The 25,089-nt window shown below is 44.0% G+C and overlaps 1 protein-coding gene across 1 annotated transcript in view; it reads left to right on the top strand.

Annotated features, from left to right (window-relative positions):
- Nucleotides 1–24,617, top strand: part of LOC138293808 (venom factor-like) — a 473,276-nt gene extending 448,659 nt beyond the window's left edge. The window contains exons 40-41 of the mRNA XM_069233135.1: nucleotides 5,870–6,005; nucleotides 24,264–24,617. Of these exons, the coding sequence (XP_069089236.1) occupies nucleotides 5,870–6,005; nucleotides 24,264–24,399 (272 nt within the window). The 3' untranslated portion in view covers nucleotides 24,400–24,617. The remainder of the gene's footprint in view (nucleotides 1–5,869; nucleotides 6,006–24,263) is intronic.
- The last annotated feature ends 472 nt before the right edge of the window (nucleotides 24,618–25,089 follow it).

Raw genomic sequence — 25,089 nt, 5'->3', positions numbered from 1 at the left:
TAGTAAAATGACTCCGGGAGATCAGTCAACCTCAGGAGCTTCTGTAAAAGTTGTAGATGAATCCCCCTTGAATAATTGGGTTTGCACTGAGAAGGGAAAATAACCTTTGAATAAAGGGTTATTCAATGTTGTTCCAACTGTGGTAGATAGCGATATCCTATCTGTTGAAGTTTCCCATATCCAGCTGCTAGTACTTTGCCAGTAGGCGCTATATACCAATGGTCACCAGTGATTCACTTGCAATATAATCTCAAGTGGATGTTTTGGAATGTAGCTGGCATGCTCAATAAGGTGAAGAATGAGAAGTGAATTGATTTAAGACTTTTAATATAGTTTGCCTCTAAGGGACGTGGGCAAGAGAAACAGTGTATTTTGATGGGTTTCTCTCAATTCATACCCCAGCGGACCTATCTAGAGGAGGGCATCACAGAGATGGTCTGTTAACCTTAATTTCAACCTCTTTGTATATAAAAGTTGTAAAGTCGCACCTTGACTCCACTCACTTTCAAGGGATTACTGTCATGCATAAATCAAGACTAATGCTTGTCATTGTTAATTTTTATCACATCAGATTTTCCCCTAATAATGCTGACATTGCTGCTTACCTAAAACAATCTCTCAGCAAATTATTGAGTAATCTTAAAATGAAGTTTATTGTGATTTAGGAGTGTGGCTATGGGCCTGATTTAGAAATTCGGTGGATGAGTTACTCCATCACAATGATGAAGGATATCCCATCTGCTGAAATCTAAATCCTATAGAATATAATGGGATTTACATTTCAGCGGATGGGATATCTGTCCTTCATTTTGACGGATTAGCCCATCCTCCGAGTTTTAAAACAGGCCTTGTGTCCATTGTCCGAGTCTTCTGTTTGTGGATTGTCAGGGTGTGACATGGAGGACTACCTCATTTCGAGCAAAGCCCTTGTTGGGAGATTTCAATTCCATTTTAAAAACGTTTTCCCTTTATCTGTCTTTGACCTCATGTCCCGTTCCAACACTCAATATTCTACCTATATAGGAAGAGGAAGCGGTAGTCTCATAGTTTTTTTGCTCTTTCCCAATATTACAAGCCCAGGGCTATCAATTTTTCTATCCTGCAAGTTTGCTTCACTGATCACTATCCACTGACCCTGTCTTTTGACAGGAACGAAGAATAATGACCACAAAGATGGTTTGATGGTAATTGCTCGAATTCACATAGGAATATTATACTTGCCTTGAAACAGGTGCCCCGAGATAGGGTGAAAGTGAGTACCTGTAGGCAACATGATAAGCAGGCAATCACTCAGAGGAAGAGGGTCATAAGGCATGAAGTATGGGAAAAATATAATCAAGCAAGTGTAATGAAGGGCCAATGTTTGTTCTGGAAGACAATTAATGACCCTTATTTTAACAACAACAGCTCACACATTGATGTCACCATTCCCCCGCATGAATGGGTTGAACACGTCTCTAGAGTCTACAGTAGAAATGATGTGCCTGACAATCTTATCAAACCAGCCAGTACTAATTTAACATGGAATGATTCTGAGCTATATTTACCAACCTTTGAGGAGGTTAGAAATGCATGAGAACAGAATGTGAGAAATAAGGCTTCTGGCCCAGATGGATTGTCAGCTGACATCTCTTTGGATAATCTCAATTTGTGGGCACCATTACTTACAAATGTAATAAGAAGTGCAGCCATTGAAGTTCCCCCTAATCACGGCCAACTGCTATTATAGTATCTATCTTTGAAAAAGGTGATAGGGCAGACCACCGTTGCTATCGCCTAGTTTCTCTAGATTCACGCTATGAGCAAGCTTAAAGGTAGAATATTACTTGATCAGCTTGAGCTTTGGATGGCAGAAAGGGGGTGCTTTTTTTATGTGCAATATGGGTTCAGTCAACAGTCATGTATAGAGCCAGGGTATGGGTAGATCATGATGTCGCCACCCTACAGGTCACTGAAAACCTTTTTGGACTAGGCTTTTGCATTCCTCAACAGCCTCCTTATTTCCTTTGCAATATGACATGTTTACTCTGGAAGATCGTATCAAAATGTTTTGGAGAGCAATTTAGGCTAAGGAAGAAACCCATCTTAATCAGAACATAATTAATGATTGCTTGCTCCTTGATAATGTACATATAATTGTTCGGTTTAGATACATAAACAGCTTGATGCTTTAGGTAGACTGGACTATTTTCAGAATCTACAGCGAATTGCCACTATCTCAAAACGGCAGCTAAAACAGGATATTTTAGCCATATGTAAAAATAAAAAAGAGAGTCTGAAGTTGAAAAAGAAGAGGGTGAGTATCTCCCTCTTGTTACTACAGATTTTATGGAACCCTGCCTGCTGTTACCATTTACCCACTCTCAGGATTCCTCTTGAGTAGATTCAGGTTTGGTGCAGCCCATTTTCTGGTTTTCCCATCCCACCAGTGTGTACTGTGACCCCCTACTTGATTCTTGTCCTTGTGACTCAATTCCAGACAGACAAAGTTGCATTTCCTTTTCTTTTGCAAAATCTATTCTGTAGCAAGGAAATAATTTTGAATCCCCTTGCTAAGATGTTTAAATACTAGAAGATGCAGGCCTGCCCTATTCTATTTACAGATTTTACAGTCAGAATACATGTGTCTGGTGGTCTATTAATGTATTTCAGCTGCCGGACGTTTGAAGAATCTAGTGGGGGAATAATATTTATTTTATTGTTATCTGTCATGTGATATAATGTCGGTATTTTGTTCTGTACAAGCACAAGACACTTTAGATTATGAATGGATGTTATGATATGTTTTACTTTAGTGTACAAAGTTACTAGGATATCCATGTGGATTTACTTGAGCTAGACCTTCTTGATTTGTTACTGTACATAGGCAGCTATGATGCAATGTATTACTGTTTTATGAATTTTTAACTATTTTGATCTTTTATGGTCTGTGTTTGAGCGAATAAAAATTGCTTTGACTTTTGCTTTCTCCTTCCTCTTATAACCTTTATTACTCTCTTGTCAAACTCGCCTTTTGTGCCTTTCATTTCTCACCTCCTTTTCCCCGCACTCTTCCTTTTATTGATTCTTCCTTCGTACTAATGTCCTTCCCTTCTCTTTGTTTCTGTTTCCATCTTCTTGATTTCCACTCCCCCTTGTCTCTCCCCATCTCCTTCTTCTTCAGCCTACAGTTTCCTAGCTCGCTTCCTATCCTGTGAAGTCATCTCTCAATTTCTCTTTTCCCTGCCACATTTTTGCACCTCATTTTTGCATTCTCCCTCTTTTCTTATTATCTTCTATTTGCTCTCTTCCTCCTGTCATCTACTCTCTCCTATTCTTGCTTTCTCCCCTGACCTCTTTTCTCCTTTCTCCTAATTAAGGGCCATATTTATACTTTTTGACGCAAAACTGCGCTAACGCAGTTTTGCGTCAAAAAAATTAGCGCCGGCTAACGCCATGCGGGCGCCGTATTTAATCAATGACGTTAGCCGGCGTTAGCTGCCGGCGCTGCCTGGTGTGCGTGGAAAAAAACGACGTACACCAGGCAGCGCCGGCGTAGGGGGATATGGAGCTTGGGCGCCAAAAAATGGGGCCAGTCAGGCTGAGGCAAATTTTTCGCCTCAACCCGATTTGCGCCATTTTTTTCGACTCCCAACCCCCATAGAAATGACTCCTGTCTTAGCAAAGACAGGAGTCATGCCCTCTTGCCCAATGGCCATGCCCAGGGGACTTCTGTCCCCTGGGCATGGTCATTGGGCATAGTGGCATGTAGGGGGGCACAAATCAGGCCCCCCTATGCCACAAAAAAAAAAAAGTACTTACCGGAACTTACCTTAATGTCCCTGGGATGGGTCCCTCCAGCCTTGGGTGTCCTCCTGGGGTGGGCAAGGGTGACAGGGGGTGTCCCTGGGGGCATGGGAGGGCACCTCTGGGCTCCTTCCGAGCCCACAGGTCCCTTAACGCCTGCCTTGTCCAGGCGCTAAAAAACGGCGCAAAAGCGGCCGTACGTCATTTTTTTTGACCCGCCCACTACCGGGCGTGAATTTTGCCCGGGAGTGTAAATACGGCGCACATGCCTCGGAGTCAATTTTTTAGACGGGAACGCCTACCTTGCATCTCATTAACGCAAAGTAGGTGTCCACGCTAAAAAATGACGCAAACTCCATGGACTTTGGCGCTAGACGCGTCTAACGCCAAAGTATAAATATGGAGTTAGTTTTGCGTCGGAATTGCGTAAAAAAAAACAACGCAATTCCGGCGCAAACAGAGTATAAATATGCCCCTCAGTCTTTCTCTCCCTGAGCTTTACCCTCAAATGCACAAGCTGATAACAATAGTACTGAAATACTGAAGAGAGGATGGGTGAAACTAGGGAGCATGAAGCATCTGAGAGCAATTAGCAGGCTGACGATCTCACCCTTGGTGCCTTGAGGCACACAGGGCGAACAGTACTGGAAAAGAAAGGCAAACCTGGAGACCACATACAGTAGGTGAATAAAGAATGAGTAGTTGTAGTGCCGTCAGCCCTCATCTGCTGCCATGTGTCTGTGAGACTCAGGAAGTTATCTCAATCAGTGTAGCATAGCCACCCCACCCTACAGCGACTTGCTTTGTATCAAAGTATTTATTCTGTTGCAATCCGATATACGCCACATCTTATTGGGTCATTTAGTGTGATATCATGAGCAGGTTAAATGACTGATGTCATTTCCTGTGATTTCATCTTTATGCAAATTAGCTGTTTGAAACCTGAGAAATCCTACCTCTTTTTTTGTCAGAGGAAGATGGCAAATTTGTTGCAGAATAATCTTTCACCCTCTCTCCGTCTCTCTCTTCCCGTCTCCCCATCTCTCTCACGCTTGATTGATTTTTCTCCCTCTCTCTCTCTCTCTCTCTCTCTCTCTGTGCTTCCGTACAAAGTTCATTGAAATATCCTCCCTCGCTCTATAAACATTGTACTGGAATATTTTTTCTCTCTCTCATTCTCTCTGCCCAAAGCCCAGTGAATAGCCAGCTCTAGACACAGACTGCAGAGGGCTATGCACTCTCTACAGAGATTGCAGTGCTCTGTCAGTTCTTGCACAGAGTACACTGGGGCATCTCACTCCATTTACAGTCCTGTGCAGAACCTTTGCTTTCCAAAGAGAGTGCAGCACAATGTTTCACTCTCTGCAGACAGTAACCAGCTTCGTGTGCATAGTGAAGTGGGTTATCTGTCTGCAGAACGCCTTGGCATGTCCTTTCGTTTACTGCAAGCCTACACCCCCTCACCCTATCCCCACAGCCAGAAATGCAGTGGAGTATGTCCCTCTTGCAGTGGGATATCCTATCACTGGAGAAAAGGACAAGGATTACCCGTTTCTTTAGGGATCCAGTCATACCGGCTCCCGAAAGGGGCACTCTCAAGCTCGGTACAAAATAAAGTTTATTGATGAGCAGAGTTATTCCCTCTTGAACTCTCCACTCAGCTTCATCCAGTGGACACTCCTTTTGATGGCTACATTTTGGCAAGCTATAAGGGCGTTGCCATTTCCCAGTGCTGTAAACGTCACTCCCTGCCTAGGGTTATTGAAAATATTAAAGGTATTGAGATGTAGCCTTCCTGAGTGCTACATATGCCACAAGCTTCATTCAAGTTTTTGGGAAAGAGTTTCCAACTCAGGTCCAGGTGATGCCAGACCATTGCCCTATCAACATAATAACCAGTGGCTATGTAAATGAGCACCATTTACATTAATGATGTTTATAACTGTGTGGATATCCCGAAGATCTAGCATGAATCCGGAGTTCCTCTATTGTAGGGCATGGAAATGATTACCCCCACTCTACCGGGTGTTCCAGTTCTTTAACCCTAGATGTTCTCCTAACTGAATCTGACTTTTCTCTCCAGGGTCTGACCTCGTACCACAGGGAAGTACACGGCGTTTCATTAGTCACCGGGCCTGCAGAGACTCCCTGAAGTTCGCCGTTGGCAGTAAATATCTGATCTGGGGGAGTAGCACCGACCTGTGGGATCTTAGGACTGAGTGAGTATCCACAGTAGAGTGTTTCACGCCCACCCCTATGTGATAGCAGAGTCCGATATGTAAGGACAGTCATGTGTGCGCATAATATCCAGGTGGATCTCTCACAACAGCCCCGTCAAAGGCAGCACTCCCAACACCATCCTATAGTTGATATTTATTTAACATTATGCTGCTGGTTAATTGAAGATAATGAGGATGCATTTTCCTGCATGGTAAACGGGTGTGTGTTCCTGCTTTAAGTGCCCAAATCTAAGTGAAACTGGTGTCCTATTGTGACTTTTTTTGCCCACAGTGTCACACTACTTTAACGTGTGCACAGATGCCTAGGCTTGCATCTGACAAGGCAAGCTCGGGAGCTGTTCAGTGACCTGGCGGAGCACACCAAGTGCGTCCCTATAAATTGCACTGTACTACTGTCCGTGCCCTGTGTGTGTCACAAAGTGGTGGTAGAAGGGTAACCTGTTTTTGTGACCAGAATTTTTTCCTGTGTCTGTGAGAATGCAGTCTACTAATCCCTCTTCTTAAAGTTCCACTGTGATGTGAAATCCAGAACCTTGCACTGACATCCCATTTGGATATCAAGTGCATGTTTGAGTAGGGGTGTGTAGGTCCGTAGGAAATGTCAAATTAATTGTACTAGGACTCTGTGTGTTGTGTGATTTTGAGTAACGGGACCAGTGAGATTAATTCTGGAGGCCTTTGGTTTAGAATTGTAAAAGATGGAAATTCCTGCATCCCTGTGCCTGCATACCTATGACTGGCGAGTGAAGACCCAAACACTGACAATGAGGAGATTGGAGACAAGGCGTCATTAGAAATTCTATTAGGTCCTTCCTAACAAACGTTATTGTGATTTGTTTTTCCTGAACAATGCCATTTGGTAGATTGTGGGGGTGAAGAGTGGAACAGTTACTTCTGTTGTTCAAGGTGAGGAATTTTCTAAGCAACCCTTGCATTTTTGCCTGTCTCTGAATACTGCTCAAGCAAGACTAATGACAGCCAGGTGTGGAGAACTCACAGTTCATTGTGGCCATGTTTTGGGTAATCCTGCCTGGAGACAACCTAATTATTAGTTGCTGTTTGAGTCATCAAGTTGCACAAAGCCTGTGTCTAAGAGCAGTCTTGAAATCACATTAAAAAAAATCAACCCAAACCATTTTTCAAGCCTATAACAGTGGATCCACATCCACTCTCAGAAAAACATAAATAACAGCGGGATGCACCTCACCCACTTAGTTCTGGTCCCAAGCTTTTCCTATCCAAGGAATGACAATCTCCACAGAGCACTCAAACTATGACTTGCGTCTATCTGACAGACAGTCTTCTAGCAGTGAGGGGCCATCGCCTGACATCAACCCTATCTGCTGGACGAGCTGCCTAAACAGCCTAGTCTACTTTTTGATAGATGCAAGGAGCATGCCTGGCTGCAAGAGGAGAGGCTGTGTAGGAGAAACCCAGCATTTTCTTGGACTGTACAGCATCCAGAGAAGCTGAAGACCAAAGAGAGCGAGCCAAGCATAGCTCCTCCTGTGAGGTGTCCCCGTCAGGAGTGAGCTGTATCATGATTGTACCAGAACATGTATTCCCATGTCGCTAGGTAGGATGTTGTGGACTTGAGAGACTGATGCTGCCACTCCTGACGTGGAGAGGAAAAGCCACATTGGCACTGAAGCTCAGCCCCATGATCAGCTTGGAGCCCACAGCTACTCCAAATCACCATGAAAGATCCAGCCTGGGTGTCACAATTGCCACTGCTGAGAGCCTATCTGTAGCAGCTGCTGCCGAAGATGGGAACTGATGCGTAATTTTGCCTCACTGAGTCCATCTCATGAATCCTTTCCAAAACGAGGCAGTTGCTGCAGCCAAACAAAAGAAAAGTCATTGCTGGGATGGTGGTCAAAATCTAACCTGCATCCACGACACAGCCCGAACTGCCATGAATCACCAGCAGGTAAACCTTGTGGTTTAGCCTCCACTCTGGGATGAGAGACTGAGGTGAGTCCATTTGAGACTATTTGCTAAAAGGCTTACATTTGAGACTTCTGCATCTGAGTCTGGAGATGAACATATTCTAGGAAGATGTAGCACATAACTTTTAGAATCCAATTTATGATAACAGTGTATAATTTTCTCATCAGATTGAGTAGTATTTATTTGTGCTGTTAGATTAAAAGGTTTTCTTTTTCCATAAACAATAAGCACTGATCTGAGCGTTATATTACTGGATCGGTTCGTTGGCTCTTGCAGTCTGAGCTCTTGCCCGTCACACTATACACCTAAGAAGCCTGTGAATGGTGGCCCTCGCTCCCGTAAATGTCAAGTATGGAAAGGTTGGTACTTGGCCCAGTTTGCAAACCCATATTAGGATTGACCACAGGATACCAAAAGGAAACAACCTCAACAACTACGATTGGGGCCCAGTAGCCCCTGACTGCCCTGTCACACCCTGATCTAGGTCTAACAATTACCTTTTATACAGTGCCTACTACAAACTGGTTTTCCTTGTGGATACGTCTTCTTCATCTAGGAACAGTTGACTAGGTTTTAAACATTTCCAATATTCGCAGTTGGCACCAGGTGGCACTAGAACACTTTAATCAACGGAGCCATGACGTCCTCACTGCATGAAGTGACAGCTTATGATACTCCTTTGCTTCATAAAGTCCTCAACTACATTGACAGTATCTTTCAGCACATCACAGATGCTATTTTCTAGGAAATTCCAGAACTTTCTGTCATTTGTCTTCACTATTTGTGCTATGTTAACACTAAAAAGCCTCTACCTAAAAGCCCATGTTCTCAGTGCTTCTATTGAAGTACTGGGGAGACTAGCATAATCTACACCTGGAAGTGAGTTGCACCTGGGTGTCTTGTCATATGAAGGGAGTGGAATATCTAATGACCTCTCCTCAGTCCACTGAACATCTCTTCCTCTGCGAGCGAACAGAGATTAGGAATTAAGTTGAAACAAGGAGGCAGACTTGGAAAGGGACTGGGCAAGGGATACAGTGCATCGTGCTAGGCCACTTCCAATCTAGGGTGCCCATGCTCTGTTGAACATATAGAGACAAACGAATAGATACTATGATACATGGTGACGTTTATGACATGTCTATGATTGCAAAGACTCAAGTGACTCAATTTTGGGATCTTGTCAACTCTAAAGATATTCCTGGTGGGCAACAGGAAACTAATCAGGCCAATTATGAATGTCTTCAACTGCAGTGACAATATGCTCACTGAGCCTTACAAGAACTGTAACGTGTCAAAGCCCTGAAACGGATATGTCGAGTGTGGCAAGATTTCTACCTCACACGCCACTCAGGAAATGTGAGAAAATTCAAATGCTTTAGACACATCTTATTAGACAAGGGAATGCGCAAAGCTTTGGAATGTTTAAGCTTCGTAATGGAACAAGTGGGTCCTACATCTGTACTTTAGCTAATATCTGAGATGTCTGTGGAAGATTCCATCATGCAAGAGCTATCACGCATCCTGCCAACACAATGTTAGCAGCACACAAATGACACCCAACCAGCGGTGGCCACCACAAATATCAAGGGGAGAGCTGGAGGGGACAACAGAGGGGGGATGGAGACAAATAATAATTTTAAAAAATACGTACTGTTTCCGTCGCCATCTCTTGCTTCCTGGCTTGTCAATCCTTTCCTGTTCTAGTGTCCTAGCATTCACTGGGACACCAGAAGAGGCTCCCCAGCACTCCTGTGCTGCTTACATGCTAACATGAAAGCAGCACCAGGATTGGTCTGAGCGTCTCGGACTGACACTCAGAGACAACCTTTAGGCCTGTGCAGTTTCTCCAGCCCGGCTAAACACACATGCGCACTTAGTGCACTTTCTCCTCATCCCACCTCCTGCTGCTGATTCTTAGCCAGGGGAGAGACGCCCCTGCACCAACCTTTATTAGCCCAGACATTTGCAGCAAATAAATATTGGCATTTAAGCATAGCTACACTTCATTGCTCCGTGTGGTGTGGCATACTGTTAAGTATTCAGAGGACTTTCATACCAGCAGCACTCGAACAACAGCGCACAGATTTGAAACATGAAGGAAACAGGGACTCATGGTTACTAACAAATCCTCAAGACACAACAGCGTATCTGAATGATGTGATACGATTGGTAAAAAAAGGGCCAATGAAGTACTTGAATCACCCTGGGGTTTATGAAAGAAATATTGCCCACAAAATGCCCCCCAATGGCACAAATGGCTACATGGAAAGAGGACATAGACTAGTGCATTATGGCTGAGCAGCAAGTCTTTGAAGGCAGAGGCTGCCCTACTAAATGTACCAAAATATGGCAACACTGACAGTCTTATAGGGGATTGAACTTGGCAATGTAATACTCCTCAGGATACATTGACGAATATGCCAGAAACTAGAAATCCTACGTTCATAGAAACATCGTTCTTATTACCAGGTGCTTACAGTTAGGCCTGAATAAATACGTTTTCAATGGCGACATGAGGAAATCCTACTGTAATGTAAAGGTGGCTTGTCCTTTGAAAGTGAGAAACTCAATGTTGTTTAAAAAATTGGTAAAAAATGGAAGACAAAAGTCTTGGAACTAATATACCAGGGAGGCAATAAAGATAGGTACAGAAACAGAGAGGATAGGACAGGTAAGTATTAGGGAAACTGGTTTCCACTGTAAAGTAAATTGCATACATTAGATTTATGTAAAACATGGTGGGCAAATACAATTTTTAAAAAGGATAAAAACGGTCAAAGGTGAAGGGGCAACTTCAATGATAAGGAAATTATTTGGTAAAGTTTCCTCGTCCAGTGAATATGTTTAGTATATATGCTTAGTAAATCACAAGCCTATGGATACAGAAACACTGGCATCAATAGTTTAAAAAAAAAATTATATTGCAGTTAGAAACCCCTAAATGAATGCCGTTAGAAAAATGTCACATTCATCGAAAACATAGGGATTGGACATTAAGCTAACCAAGATGAATAACCTAACAAGAATTGCAGCTTGATTAACACACTCGAAGTTATCGCAAGGACCAACCTGTTTGCGGGTCACAGTCTCTTGATTGAAACCACCACAAGCAACTGCCATCAGTGCATAGGGCATCCAAGAATTGGTCAAGAAAGGCGATGTTCCATCATTCAGTGGCCAAGAATTCAAGAAACTTCCAGCACAAGTGGAGTTTTGACACAGAATGTAACACCTCTACTGCCAGAGGCAAATAGTTTCATGTCAACCCTGAAGAAAACCATACAGAAGTCACAACTACAAAACACCCTTTTCCAAAACCCCACAGACAAGTCATCTGGGCCTATCAAAGCACATCACAGAGTTTAACAGCACAGTGGGCCGCTGCTCTTATATTAGCCTAGAGCATAAGCACCTGTTGCTAAAGTTACACAGGCAATGCATTAGAAAGTAGAGGAAGAGAGACCCCAGGTAGGCACGGGAAATAATTACAATTTGTTGACAAGCACCTGGAGGAGCTGCAATTGAGATATTAAAGAAGAGATAAAGACCAATTGGCCCAAAGAAGAAAGACCAAAGAGGTGTACATTCAGGAGGGTGAGTGGGTACTTGTGCGTTAAGAGAATGAACACATCAGATCCCGTAAACATTGAGACTATACTTCAAGTGCCTGCCAATCAAAAGACCATGGTTGCAACTCAAAGTGCAGGGCGCCAGATCACCAGAAACATATATCAGTTCAAGGCATACATCACACCTGCAGTCTTGCCTAAACCCAGAGTAAAGAGGAAGAGGTTGTGTTAACACACAAAGAACCAGATGATGGTCCAGCTACAGCAGGCAGGGGGAGCAGTGTCAGAGGACAAGAACCTTTGAGACACCCAGTCCAGCATCTCCAACACCACAAAACTCAATGAACAGCTCTAGCCCGCTCTCCACCTTAACCTCTTAAATGCGGGCGTCAGCCACTGGCCGACGCCCACACACCCTCCCTGGTGCGGGTCACGACCAGTGGCCGACACCAGGAAGGGCATTAATAAATCCTCGGGTGCGTCGCACCCGAGGATTTATTTTTTATTTTTTTCCCCCCCCCGGGAGACACGGAAGCTACCGTGTCTCCCCCCGCCCCCCACCCGCCCCTTTGTGACGTCAGCGCGCCGCGAGGCGCGCTGACGTTGCAAAGGTGTTTTCCCCATGAAAGCAGGAAGCAGCCTTGCGGCCGCTTCCTGCTTTCATGGGGAAAACGGCCTTTTTCACGTTCGGGAAGGCTTCGTAAGAAAGGGGAGAGTCTCCCCTTTCTTACGAGGCCTTCCTGAAAGTGTTTCCTGGCCCCCGGTCGCAGCTGTGCTGCGATCGGGGGCCAGGAAACACTTTCAGGTTTTCTGGCTCCCCCGATCGCAGCACAGCTGCGATCGGGGGGGTCAGGAAACATTTTGAAAAGGCCTCGTAAGAAAGGGGAGACTCTCCCCTTTCTTACGAGGCCTTCTGAAACTGTTTCTGGCCCCCGATCGCAGCTGTGCTGCGATCGGGGGCCAGAAACAGTTTCAGAAGGCCTCGTAAGAAAGGGGAGAGTCTCCCCTTTCTTATGAGGCCTTCTGAAACGGTTTCCTGGCCCCGATCGCAGCACAGCTGCGATCGGGGGCCAGGAAACCCCACTAGACACCAGGGATTTCACTTTTGGGGGGCAGCCCCCCCCCCGGAAAACGGGCCGCCCCCCCCCCGGATAATTTTCCTAAAAAAATAAAAAGGTAGGTGCCCCCTGGGGAGGGGGGGGGGCGCGATCGCGCCCCCCCCCCCCCCAGGGGATTTTTTTTTTTTTTCAAAAAAAAAATAAAATAAAATAAATAATGAAATGACAGGGGGTCGCCCGTGGGCAGGGTGACCCCCTGTGGGGGCAATTTTTTTTTTAGATGTTGTAGGGTTTCCCTGGGGGCCATTTTGGCCCCCAAGGAAACCATACAACAACTAAAAAAAAATATATGTATATATCTATATATATATATCTATGTAGATAGATATATCTAGGTACATGGATATATCTATAGATATATCTATGTAGATATATATTTATATATATATATATATAGGTAGATCTGTATCAAAGAGATTTATAAAGCACGCTACTCACCTGTGAGGGTCTCAAGGCGCTGGGGGCGGGACGGGGGGGAGGGAAAGGGGCTAGGAGGTTCACTGTTCAAAAAGCCAGGTTTTGAGGCCGTTCCTGAAAAGAAGTAGGTTTTGGGTCTTGCGAATGTGGGTTGTGAGTGCGTTCCATGTTTTGGGTGCAATGTAGGAGAAGGATCTGCCCCCGGTGGTGGTGTGTTTGATGCGGGGGTCAGAGGCGAGAGAGAGGTCAGCTGAACGGACGTTTCGTGTGGGGGTGTGGAAGGTGACTCTCGTTGAGGTAGGCAGGGCCTGTGTTGTGGAGTGATTTGTGTGTGAGGATGAGGATCTTGAAGGTGATCCTTTTGTCAATGGGGAGCCAGTGGAGGGATTTGAGGTGTGGAGAGATGTGTTCGTGTCGGTGGAGGTCGAGGATGAGTCGTGCTGCTGAGTTCTGGATGCGTGTAGTTTGCACTTGAGTTTTAGAGTGGTGCCGGCGTAGAGGGCGTTTCTGTAATCAAGCCTGCTGCTGATGAGTGCGTGAGTGACAGTTTTTCTGGTCTCTGTGGGGATCCATTTTAATGTTTTTCAGTATACGGAGTTTGTTGAAGCATGAGGAGGTAAGAGCGTTGATTTGTTGGGTCATAGAGAGGGAGGAGTCTAGGATGATGCTGAGGTTGCGTGCGTAGTTGGCGGGGGTGGGTGCAGGGCCTAGCGTGGTGGGCCACCATGGGGGGTCCCAGGTTTTTTTGGTGAGGGCCAAAGAGGATTATTTCGGTTTTGCTTGAGTTGAGTTTCAGGTGGTTGGCTGTCATATATACATCACTTTTTTCAATATGTGTGTGGTTTCCCTGGGGGGAAAAGGGTCCGACTTGTCTAGTGGCAGTTTTAGTGCCATAAAGAAGCGCAGAAGGTTTATATGCCTACTGCAAAGAGCACATCTGTATTTTATGTAAATAGCTGAGTACATTAGTAAAGTCTATGGAGAGATGAAGGGCACTTTTGCTGGGTGGTAATGAGGGAATCCGAGGAGGAGGGAGTGGGAGCACCAATAATGATTGTTGGACTGGGCGCAGGAGGTGCTAAAGATTGTGACGAATGGTATGTGACAAGGTGTTTTTTGAGTGTCTTGAAAGTACGTGCTGATTGAGGGAAGAAGCGCAGGTAAGGTGGCCTCTACTGTTGCACGTATCTCACACACACCATCGATTTTGTGACTGTCTACGTAGGCTAGTGTTTTAGAGCAACAGTTTAGCCAATAGCAGAGATGGCATCTTGATGGATGACTGCTGCCTGCACTCGGGTTATAGAGGACCGCTCTGACATAGGATCAGAGACTGAGACATCAGATACTGAGACAGCATCTGAGGGATAGGACAATGGCGCAGACTCTGGGAGTGATTTTTCAGTCAGAGGAGTCCCATTCGAAAACTCCTCTTCCAGTACATTATGAGAGAGGTGATGAGGACAGTCCTGCTGTCCCTTCGCAAGCTGTTCGTGCAACTGGGTAATAGTGGGTTAGGCCAACCCAGAGAGCAGGTGAATGCGGCGGCAAGCAGAGAGAGAGTGCTCTCTTGGGAGCTCACCAATTTAGTTCAGCCCCAAATTCCACCACCCAAATCATATTGTGGAGACATCAAAATTGTCTATGGCAAAACAAACTGGTTTTGTAAGGCAGGCACCTGTGTTTTTGGTCCTGGATTCGGCGACCATATAGAGAAACACACTAAACCCAAACATTTCTGGAAACTAGACATTCGGGGGAGTCCACAGAGGTGTGACTTGTGTGGATTCCCCAAAGTTTTCTTACCTAGAATACCCTGCAAAGCTGAAATGTTGAGAAAAAACTCTATTTTTCTCGCATTTCTGTCACACAAACTACAGGAATATGCTGGGATCCACAACATTCCTACCACCCAGTGACTCCTCACCTGTCCTGATAAAAACACTACCCCACTTGAGTGCCTACACCTAGTGCCTGTGTCAGGAATGGATCACCCCAGGGTCAACAGCTGCCTCACGTAAGGACCAACATTGACCGTTGTGTGATCTATTCCTGTCGCAGGCACCAGGCCTAACCACACAAGTGAGGTATCATATTTATCGGGAGACTTGGGGGAACGCTGGGTGGAAGGAAATTTGTGGCTCCCCTCAGATTCCAGAACTTTCTGTCACCGAAATGTGTGGAAAACGTGGTATTTTAGCCACATTTTGAGGTTTGCAAAGGATTCTGGGTAACAGAACCTGGTCCGAGCCCCACAAGTCACCTCATCTTGGATTCCCCTGGGTTTCTAGTTTACAAAAATGTGCTGGTTTGCTAGGTTTCCCCAGGTGCCGGCTGAGCTAGAGGCCAAAATCCACAGGTAGGCACTGTTTTCTATGAAAAAATGTGATGTGTCCACGCTCTGTTTTGGGGCATTTCCTGTCGCGGGCGCTAGGCCTACCCACACAAGTGAGGTATCATTTTTATCGGGAGACTTAGGGGAACGCCGGGTGGAAGGAAATTTGTGGCTCCTCTCAGATTCCAGAACTTTCTGTCACCGAAATGTGAGGAAAACTTGTTTTTTTAGCCACTTTTTGAGGTTTGCAAAGGATTGTGGGTAACAGAACCTGGTCCGAGCCCCGCGAGTCACCCCTCCTTGTATTGCCCTAGGTCTCTAGTTTTCAGAAATGCACAGGTTTGGTAGGTTTCCATAGGTGCCGGCTGAGCTAGAGGCCAAAATCTACAGGTAGGCACTTCTCAAAAAACACCTCTGTTTTCTTCCAAAAATTTTGATGTGTCCACGTTGCGCTTTGGGGCGTTTCCTGTCGCGGGCGCTAGGCCTACCCACACAAGTGAGGTATCATTTTTATCGGGAGACTTGGGGGAATGCCGGGTGGAAGGAAATTTGTGGCTCCTCTCAGATTCCAGAACTTTCTGTCACCGAAATCTGAGGAAAACTTGTTTTTTTAGCCACTTTTTGAGGTTTGCAAAGGATTCTGGGTAACAGAACCTGGTCCGAGCCCCGCGAGTCACCCCTCCTTGGATTGCCCTAGGTCTCTAGTTTTCAGAAATGCACAGGTTTGGTAGGTTTCCCTAGGTGCCGGCTGAGCTACAGGCCAAAATCTACAGGTAGGCACTTCTCAAAAAACACCTCTGTTTTCTTCCAAAAATTTTGATGTGTCCACGTTGCGCTTTGGGGCGTTTCCTGTCGCGGGCGCTAGGCCTACCCACACAAGTGAGGTATCATTTTTATCGGGAGACTTGGGGGAACGCCGGGTGGAAGGAAATTTGTGGCTCCTCTCAGATTCCAGAACTTTCTGTCACCGAAATCTGAGGAAAACTTGTTTTTTTAGCCACTTTTTGAGGTTTGCAAAGGATTCTGGGTAACAGAACCTGGTCCGAGCCCCGCGAGTTACCCCTCCTTGGATTGCCCTAGGTCTCTAGTTTTCAGAAATGCACAGGTTTGGTAGGTTTCCCTAGGTGCCGGCTGAGCTAGAGGCCAAAATCTACAGGTAGGCACTTCTCAAAAAACACCTCTGTTTTCTTCCAAAAATTTTGATGTGTCCACGTTGCGCTTTGGGGCGTTTCCTGTCGCGGGCGCTAGGCCTACCCACACAAGTGAGGTATCATTTTTATCGGGAGACTTGGGGGAACGCCGGGTGGAAGGAAATTTGTGGCTCCTCTCAGATTCCAGAACTTTCTGTCACCGAAATCTGAGGAAAACTTGTTTTTTTAGCCACTTTTTGAGGTTTGCAAAGGATTCTGGGTAACAGAACCTGGTCCGAGCCCCGCGAGTCACCCCTCCTTGGATTGCCCTAGGTCTCTAGTTTTCAGAAATGCACAGGTTTGGTAGGTTTCCCTAGGTGCCGGCTGAGCTAGAGGCCAAAATCTACAGGTAGGCACTTCTCAAAAAACACCTCTGTTTTCTTCCAAATATTTTGATGTGTCCACGTTGCGCTTTGGGGCGTTTCCTGTCGCGGGCGCTAGGCCTACCCACACAAGTGAGGTATCATTTTTATCGGGAGACTTGGGGGAACGCCGGGTGGAAGGAAATTTGTGGCTCCTCTCAGATTCCAGAACTTTCTGTCACCGAAATCTGAGGAAAACTTGTTATTTTAGCCACTTTTTGAGGTTTGCAAAGGATTCTGGGTAACAGAACCTGGTCCGAGCCCCGCGAGTCACCCCTCCTTGGATTGCCCTAGGTCTCTAGTTTTCAGAAATGCACAGGTTTGGTAGGTTTCCCTAGGTGCCGGCTGAGCTACAGGCCAAAATCTACAGGTAGGCACTTCTCAAAAAACACCTCTGTTTTCTTCCAAAAATGTTGATGTGTCCACGTTGCGCTTTGGGGCGTTTCCTGTCGCGGGCGCTAGGCCTACCCACACAAGTGAGGTATCATTTTTATCGGGAGACTTGGGGGAACGCCGGGTGGAAGGAAATTTGTGGCTCCTCTCAGATTCCAGAACTTTCTGTCACCGAAATGTGAGGAAAACTTGTTTTTTTAGCCACTTTTTGAGGTTTGCAAAGGATTCTGGGTAACAGAACCTGGTCCAAGCCCCGCAAGTCACCCCTCCTTGGATTCCCCTAGGTCTCTAGTTTTCAGAAATGCACAGGTTTGGTAGGTTTCCCTAGGTGCCGGCTGAGCTAGAGGCCAAAATCTACAGGTAGGCACTTTGGAAAAAACAGCTGTGTTTTCTATAAAAAAAATAGGATGTGTCCATGTTGTGTTTTGGGGCATTTCCTGTCGCGGGCACTAGGCCTACCCACACAAGTGAGGTATCATTTTTATCGGGAGACTTGGGGGAACACAGAATAGCAAAACAAGTGTTATTGCCCCTTATCTTTCTCTACATTTTTTCCTTCCAAATATAAGAGAGTGTGTAAAAAAGACGTCTATTTGAGAAATGCCCTGCAATTCACATGCTAGTATGGGCACCTCGGAATTCAGCGATGTGCAAATAACCACTGCTCCTCAAAACCTTATCTTGATCCCATTTTGGAAATGCAAAGGTTTTCTTGATACCTCTTTTTCACTCTTCATATTTCAGCAAATGAATTGCTGTATACCCAGTATAGAATGAAAACCAACTGCAGGGTGCAGCTTATTTATTGGCTCTGGGTACCTAGGGTTCTTGATGAACCTACAAGCCCTTTATATCCCCGCAACCAGAAGAGTCCAGCAGACAAAACGGTATATTGCTTTCAGAAATCTGACATCGCAGGAAAAAGTTACAGAGTAAAACATAAAGAAAAATGGCTGTTGTTTTCAGCTCAATTTCAATATTTTTTTATTTCAGCTGTTATTTTCTGTAGGAAAACCTTGTAGGATCTACACAAATGACCCCTTGCTGAATTCAGAATTTTGTCTAGTTTTCAGAAATGTTTAGCATTCCGGGATCCAGCATTGGTTTCACACCCATTCCTGTCACTAACTGGAAGGAGGCTGAAAGCACCAAATATAGTAGAAATGGGGTATGTCCCAGTAAAATGCCAAATTTGTGTTGAAAAATTCGGTTTTCTGATTCAAGTCTGCCCGTTCCTGAAAGGTGGGAAGATAGTGATTTCAGCACCAGAAACCCTTGGTTGATGGCATTTTCAGGGAAAAAACCACAAGCCGCCTTCGGCAGCCCTTTTTTCCCATTTTTTTGGAAAAAACAAAATTTTCACTGTATTTTGGCTATTTTCTTGGTCTCCTCCAGGGGAAACCACCAACTCTGGGTACCATTAGAATCCCTAGGATGTTGGAAAAAAAGGACGCAAATTTGGCGTGGTTAGCTTATGTGGACAAAAAGTTATGAAGCCCTAAGCGCGAACTACCCCAAATAGCCAAAAAAGGGCTCAGCACTGGGGGGGGAAAGGCCCAGCAGCTAAGGGGTTAAATCCTATTCATCTGTTTCTAGCAAAAGTTTATTTTTTCATATTAGTCTTCTTTTTCTCGTTTCATGTTTGTATCAAAAGAGTTTTATTACACAGGGGTAGTCAGAAATCTCCTCAAGAAAATTGACACCGCTTCCTGCAAGGAGTACAGTAGCTGGGGTCAAGCTGGAACTAGGCATCATGCCGGGGTAGCTCCTGCCCCGTGTGGCCACATTCTGCAAAGAAAGATAAAGAAATATTGAGTATTAAGAGCACCTGGCTGTTTGAGTTGTTGATTCAGTCTTGTCCCCTAAAGTGAAGCAGGACAGAACACAGGAGATTGAGGATTAGTCATTTGCCTTTTGGTAGTTACCTCATGTGGACCTTTTACCCAGGACGCCGATTCACAAATGAAACTTTTTTTACTCCAGTGAGCTTCCCCTGAAAGGATCTCTGGGAGCTGATGTTTAGGGTGATTAGGAATTTCAGTTCAATCTGAGTTGCCATAACTCCTGATAAGCCGAGACGATCCTCTTAGATCTGGAACTGAGCATTTGCAGTCCCCTCTGCCCGCTCGCACCTGCCGTATAGGGAGGATCTCCTGTCTCAACAACTGAAGGGAAGTTCTTCATTTCGGCCTGTCAGCACTCTGGTATGGACTTTGAGGCTGCACTTTAGCTGGTTCCAATATGGAAATCCTGTTGATGCTGTTAGACTGCAAGGACTTCCATGGAATCACTTGATATGTATAGATGGAGAATAGAGTCAACAATTCAACTTCGAAGAGGCACTAGAACACGTTTATATTTTACAGCTGCTAAAACATTATGTTTAAGAGGGGTCAGGAGTAGGGTCTTTATGGACACAATGCTTTATTCTGGGCAGTGACACCTTTTCAGGTCTGCAGATAACGTGGCTCTCATTCCTACCTAAGAGTATTCGAAAATGTTAAAATCCAGTGTGACACTTGAAGAAATTCCCACATGAGGAATCTGTTGAAGAAGAGTCCAATAAAAAATTACATTTGCAGTGTTCATGATGTAATTATTATGTTATCTGCTTTAAACAATTTTGATAATGGGATGTTTTAAGTGTGTTGCTGTCTTACAAAATTGATTTAGATTAATATGTGGGAAGACAGAGTATCCATCAGAAAAAAAAATATTGAGGGTGAGTAACTTCTTTGTCTTTCGACACTTAAGTACTTGATGCCATTATTACCCAACTAAAAGTCTCTCAATTAAATGCCCCGGAAGATTGAAAGGTTGTGTCCGTCCTGCTTAAAATTTGACTCCGTTCTCTACATGACTTGCAAGTTTAAGGCCCTTACACAGGTCCACGAGTACAGAGTTTTTACAAAAGATATCATTTTTACTTTAAAATGGGTTTATTACTAAGCCTGAAAACAGAGATACTGATCAGATATTAGTTTGTTAATGTCCCATAGGGAGAAGCATCCATTCTTCAAAAAAACATAGGTTCAAAAAGTAAACCTAGGATATATGTACTTCGATTCCACAATATTGTGTTTTTAATGACTAGTGGCTGTTTTGTCCCTCTTACATGTATTAATGACCGCCTCTGGTTTTTCCCTTTTCATCTTCCCTTCTTTGTCTATTTTGCCAGTGACTTTGGTGCACACCCACCTTTCTGTACTAACCTAATTCTTACAATACCTCTTGTGGTGCTGTCTAGAGGTGTGCTAAATTGCAAAGCCGGCTGCCTTGCAACTTCACTGATTTTTATTAAAACACTGGAAAGCTTGCGAGGTTAAAAAAAAAAAAAGAATGAGAGAGCTCCACCAGCCATTCACTTTAGAGGGAAACTGTTCCTGTTGCTTCCCGCTAACTCTCAGTTCCGCAAGGGACAAGAGGTGCATTGCCAAAGCATTCGTCCTTTGCTGAAAGCCCCCCAGCCACTGGTACAATGTATTGGGTTGGTGGATGTACAGGCTCAACAAGCAAGCAATGATTGCCGGATATCCTGCCCTTCATGTCACATTAAACTTCGTGCATATCTACCCAAAGTGTAATAGGACATGAAGGGCACGACACATTGCATCAGTAAACCATTCCTACCTGAACGTGGATGTATACAGAGATAGACAGATAAGATAGATAGATAGATAGATAGATAGATAGATAGATAGATAGATAGATAGATAGATAGATAGATAGATAGATAGATAGATAGATAGATAGATAGATAGATAGATAATAAAAACCATAGTGTTATCTGTGGAACTGCTTATTAGGAACATGCCATGGTCTAGATGTTCTAAACAAATGCATTAAAGAGAGCCAGATTACAAGGAGTTTTATCCCTGTGGTGAAATAAAATGTAATGAAATAAGCCTTTAGAAGATGTCCCAGTTACTTTCCTATGTGCAGTGACCGTAACATGCAATCTCTGAGGCACTAAATTATTTTTCATGTTAATTATGCTGTTCTAAATTAATAACATAGAATTTAACTTTTGTACTGTAGTGATAAAGTACCAGTGTGTGTTCATTAGTAAACTTTCACCTTTATCTTTAGTGACATGGCATAAGTATATTTATGTAATTACTAATAAATGTTTATTAAAAAAGGGGCCGTATTTAGAGTTTGACAGACAGGGTGCTCAGCCACAAATGTGGTGGAATAACCTGACCTCCTTACTCTCATACTGTCCACTCTACTTAGAGTTGGGCAGTCGGTCATGTTTCCGTCAGTGGAGCATCCTCTGAGTCAGCCAGTGGAAACCTGAGACTGACGGTCCCACAGACATTGAGCCATTAGTACAAGTACCTCATACCTTCTGCCATGTTCAGGGAAGACATTCTGACATACGATTTTTCTGTTTGAGATCACCATGGAAAGCCCAAAAAGGGCAAAATAAAATGACCCCAACATGTTTGGAGAAAACTCCTATGGTGTCAAGGCCATTAGGTTTTTTGTTTTTCAAAAACAAACTACTGCTTTACTATAATTAATTTGTAAAAGAATGAGTATCTGTGCCCAAAGTTTTGCGCTTAAGTCTGTGATCGGCAGTACTAAACATCAGAGATGCCGAAATCCAAAGCTTTGTAGTTTGGATTCGACATCATACCTCTTTTACCCACGACAAGATATTCCCTACAATTTTTATCTCACTTTTGCAGGTTCTTTTTCATCCCTGTTTTTGTACTTTGTCGCCTTCTCTCATCTTTCCATTCCCCTTTTTCTCTCTTTTGCTCTAGCTAAAAGTGTGATGAGAAAAAACAAGTGCTAGTACCCAGTATAAGTGCTGGTGTGCCCCACCTGCAAGCATCGGCTCAAATTATGCTCTGCTCGCTCACTGAAAGGTGCCTGCTGGAGAGGGGGAGAGGATGTGGCCTTACGGTAATGGCTGCTGACTTTTAAACTGGGGAACCAGGTTCCAGTCCTGGCGTCGGCTCAACTCCTGTGGTTCCGGGCATATCACTTAATCTCCACAAGCCTAAATACTCAAGGAACTGGTGCCCTTATAAAGCGATCAAAAGCCCTTGGGCATAGTTTGCACTATATAAAAATTGCAATTAAAAAAACATGTTCCAATCCACTATTGTACCTGATTCAGTGTTATTATATTTATGCCATGCCAGTAAAATAACGAGGCCAAATAACACACTATTTGGAATAAGTTTGCTAATAGGCACTCACTCACGTATTACTACAGTGCAAACATGAAGTTCCATGTTATTATGAGAGCACAGTTTGATAATGTGAGAAAACATAGAAAATGATTGATGTATCGTGATTTAACTGGAACGTTTTTTACTTAGGAATTTTGAATGGCATCAAACAGACAATGAGATCGAAGTTCCCGTTGTCTATGACATCACTCTGAAGCCAAGATGAAAAAAATCCATATTATAAACTTGTACCCATCTCCTTTTTATGTTATGTTTCTCCCCCTAACCTCCCCTTCCCCACTGGATCATCAGAACCGGGTTTCAATAGCAACACTGAGGTAGAGGGGTGATGGGGGAGCCAAGAAGGACCAGGCCTCACCTTCCTCAGCCCTCTGCCTTGTGATGGACATGGTGCCGTACACTTACACTCACCATCCTATGGTCATCGCTTCACGCTCCCACCCAAATTTAGATAAATAATTCCCAGCATGCACGCCATTATGTCCACATTGTGGGGCGAGACCGTTTGCCTGTTACTTAGGTCATAGCATGGCATAAAAAAATTAAAATCCACAGGTCAACCAGCCAAGAGCATATTCGCTTGGAGTTTGACTTAGAAACACCGATTTTAGCAAACATGACATCCATCTTAAACTTGTGCTTCAAAATAAGTAAAGAAGTTGCAGCCAAAGAAACACTTTAAATAAACTAATCTGAGTTATATTAATCAGGGAAAGGAGGGTGCGGGCAAACCGTGGTCAAAGTATTAGCAAAGTACGAACGATCGTTTAGAACTACAAGAGGCCTGGCATAGCATGTATAAACGCATGAAATGTATTGTTTTCATTGAAAAATCAGATCAGTAGCACATCCAGGCGGCAGATTATTTAGAATTTGCCAAGAAAAAACGTCGCACCGTGTCTTCTTCGTAGTGCCTATTAAAGATATAGGGATATTTAGAAAATCCAATTGGACATTCACAAGACAAAAATAATACTGTCTGACCTTTCTCCAAACACAAATTTGGGAATTAAGAGGGCAGTGGAGAAAACGTCTACCCTCAGATGGCAAATGTCGGTTGTGCATTCAAAAGCAAGAAACCTTATCTCACAATGTATGCCTTTGTAAATTTATGGATCATGAGAGGAGTTATTGTTTGTGATGGTATGCACCCTGAGTATCAAACCTACAATATCGGTGGGACAGAATATCGAGGGCAAAATATAGAAAATAATGCTGAACAAGTAAACCTAGATAGGTGTTCTACATCTAACTCTTCCTATATGTACCTATGTACGGTGGATTAGATACATGCATCTCCAAGGTGCCTAGATAAAGAGTTAGGAACAGTAAGTCAATACTTCCCTATATTCACTTAACTTTCAGTATTTTGACCCTCGATATTCATATATGTCAATATCGTTGGTGTCGACATTCAGAAGTACAACTTGAAGCCAGAATTCATCAAATATGGCGTCCCTATAAGAAGCTGTTAATCTGTGCTTAGATTCTGACAAATAAGGACTGACTAAATTACCGCTGTGAAAAAATGAAACTAGAGAAAAGGTCGATGAAGGCACCAGAAAATTCACTTTATACATTCCTTCAATTAATGAAATATTTATAATTATGTTTTTAGCAATTGCAGTATATTGTTATGGTTTTAACTAATTACAACAATAAAATGTCCTCTAATGTTGATGCTTTTCCATAGGATGACATACTTGATTGGCAGTAAAACATGGATCGAGGTGGTGTCCCCGCAGTGCGGATCGCTTCAGGTGATGCCTGAATGCATAGACTTGGCTCAGTTCATCCAGACGCTTACCTCCCAGGGTTGCACCAGTTGAGAACGTATGGATGAGGCTGCGAGCAAGACATCGTCTAGCCACTTGATGGCGACATTAGTGTGACTATGAATTCTGTAAGAAGGAAGGAGCATAGGTCGGTGTAAATCTAAACGTTTGTGTTTAATCGGCGCGTGTAAGTCACCAGATGGCGCCACGAGACGGAAAATGAAAAACAATTCTTGCAAAACTCACAAATTAAAAAAAAATAACTTTTAAAATCTGCGTTCATTTTTTTAATCTTGTATATTTCTAATAGATTGCTACCACAATTAAATGGCGGTCAACATCACAGTAGAATAGCGCAGTGAATTATTTATCTTGATGTAGCAATCAGCATGTGTGGCGCAATCTCTGAAAGAAGTCCCGAGAGTTTACTTCTTTATCTGTGTGATTTGAAGGTTACAGATTCGAACCCGATGATGGGGCTTCGGGAATTAGTGCTACCACTGCAGAGATCTGTGCGCACGCCACACAGCACGCATTCCTAGTACCATAGCTCTGTCTGTACAGCTTCTGTCGCAGAGATCTGTAAATAATCCGAATAGCATAGATTTGTATGATAATACAAATCTCACTGCGTTGTTATACATACATATTAAACATATCTGTGTGTTACCTGCGGGTCTGCAGTTTGAATGTGGGTATATTAAATCGGTGGCTTTCAAGAGCTTCTTTCAGGCCACGAGTTGC

Source organism: Pleurodeles waltl, chromosome 4_2, assembly GCF_031143425.1.
Source record: "Pleurodeles waltl isolate 20211129_DDA chromosome 4_2, aPleWal1.hap1.20221129, whole genome shotgun sequence".
In the NCBI taxonomy this organism is placed as follows: Eukaryota; Metazoa; Chordata; class Amphibia; order Caudata; family Salamandridae; genus Pleurodeles; species Pleurodeles waltl.
This window is presented reverse-complemented; position numbering and strand designations above follow the sequence as displayed.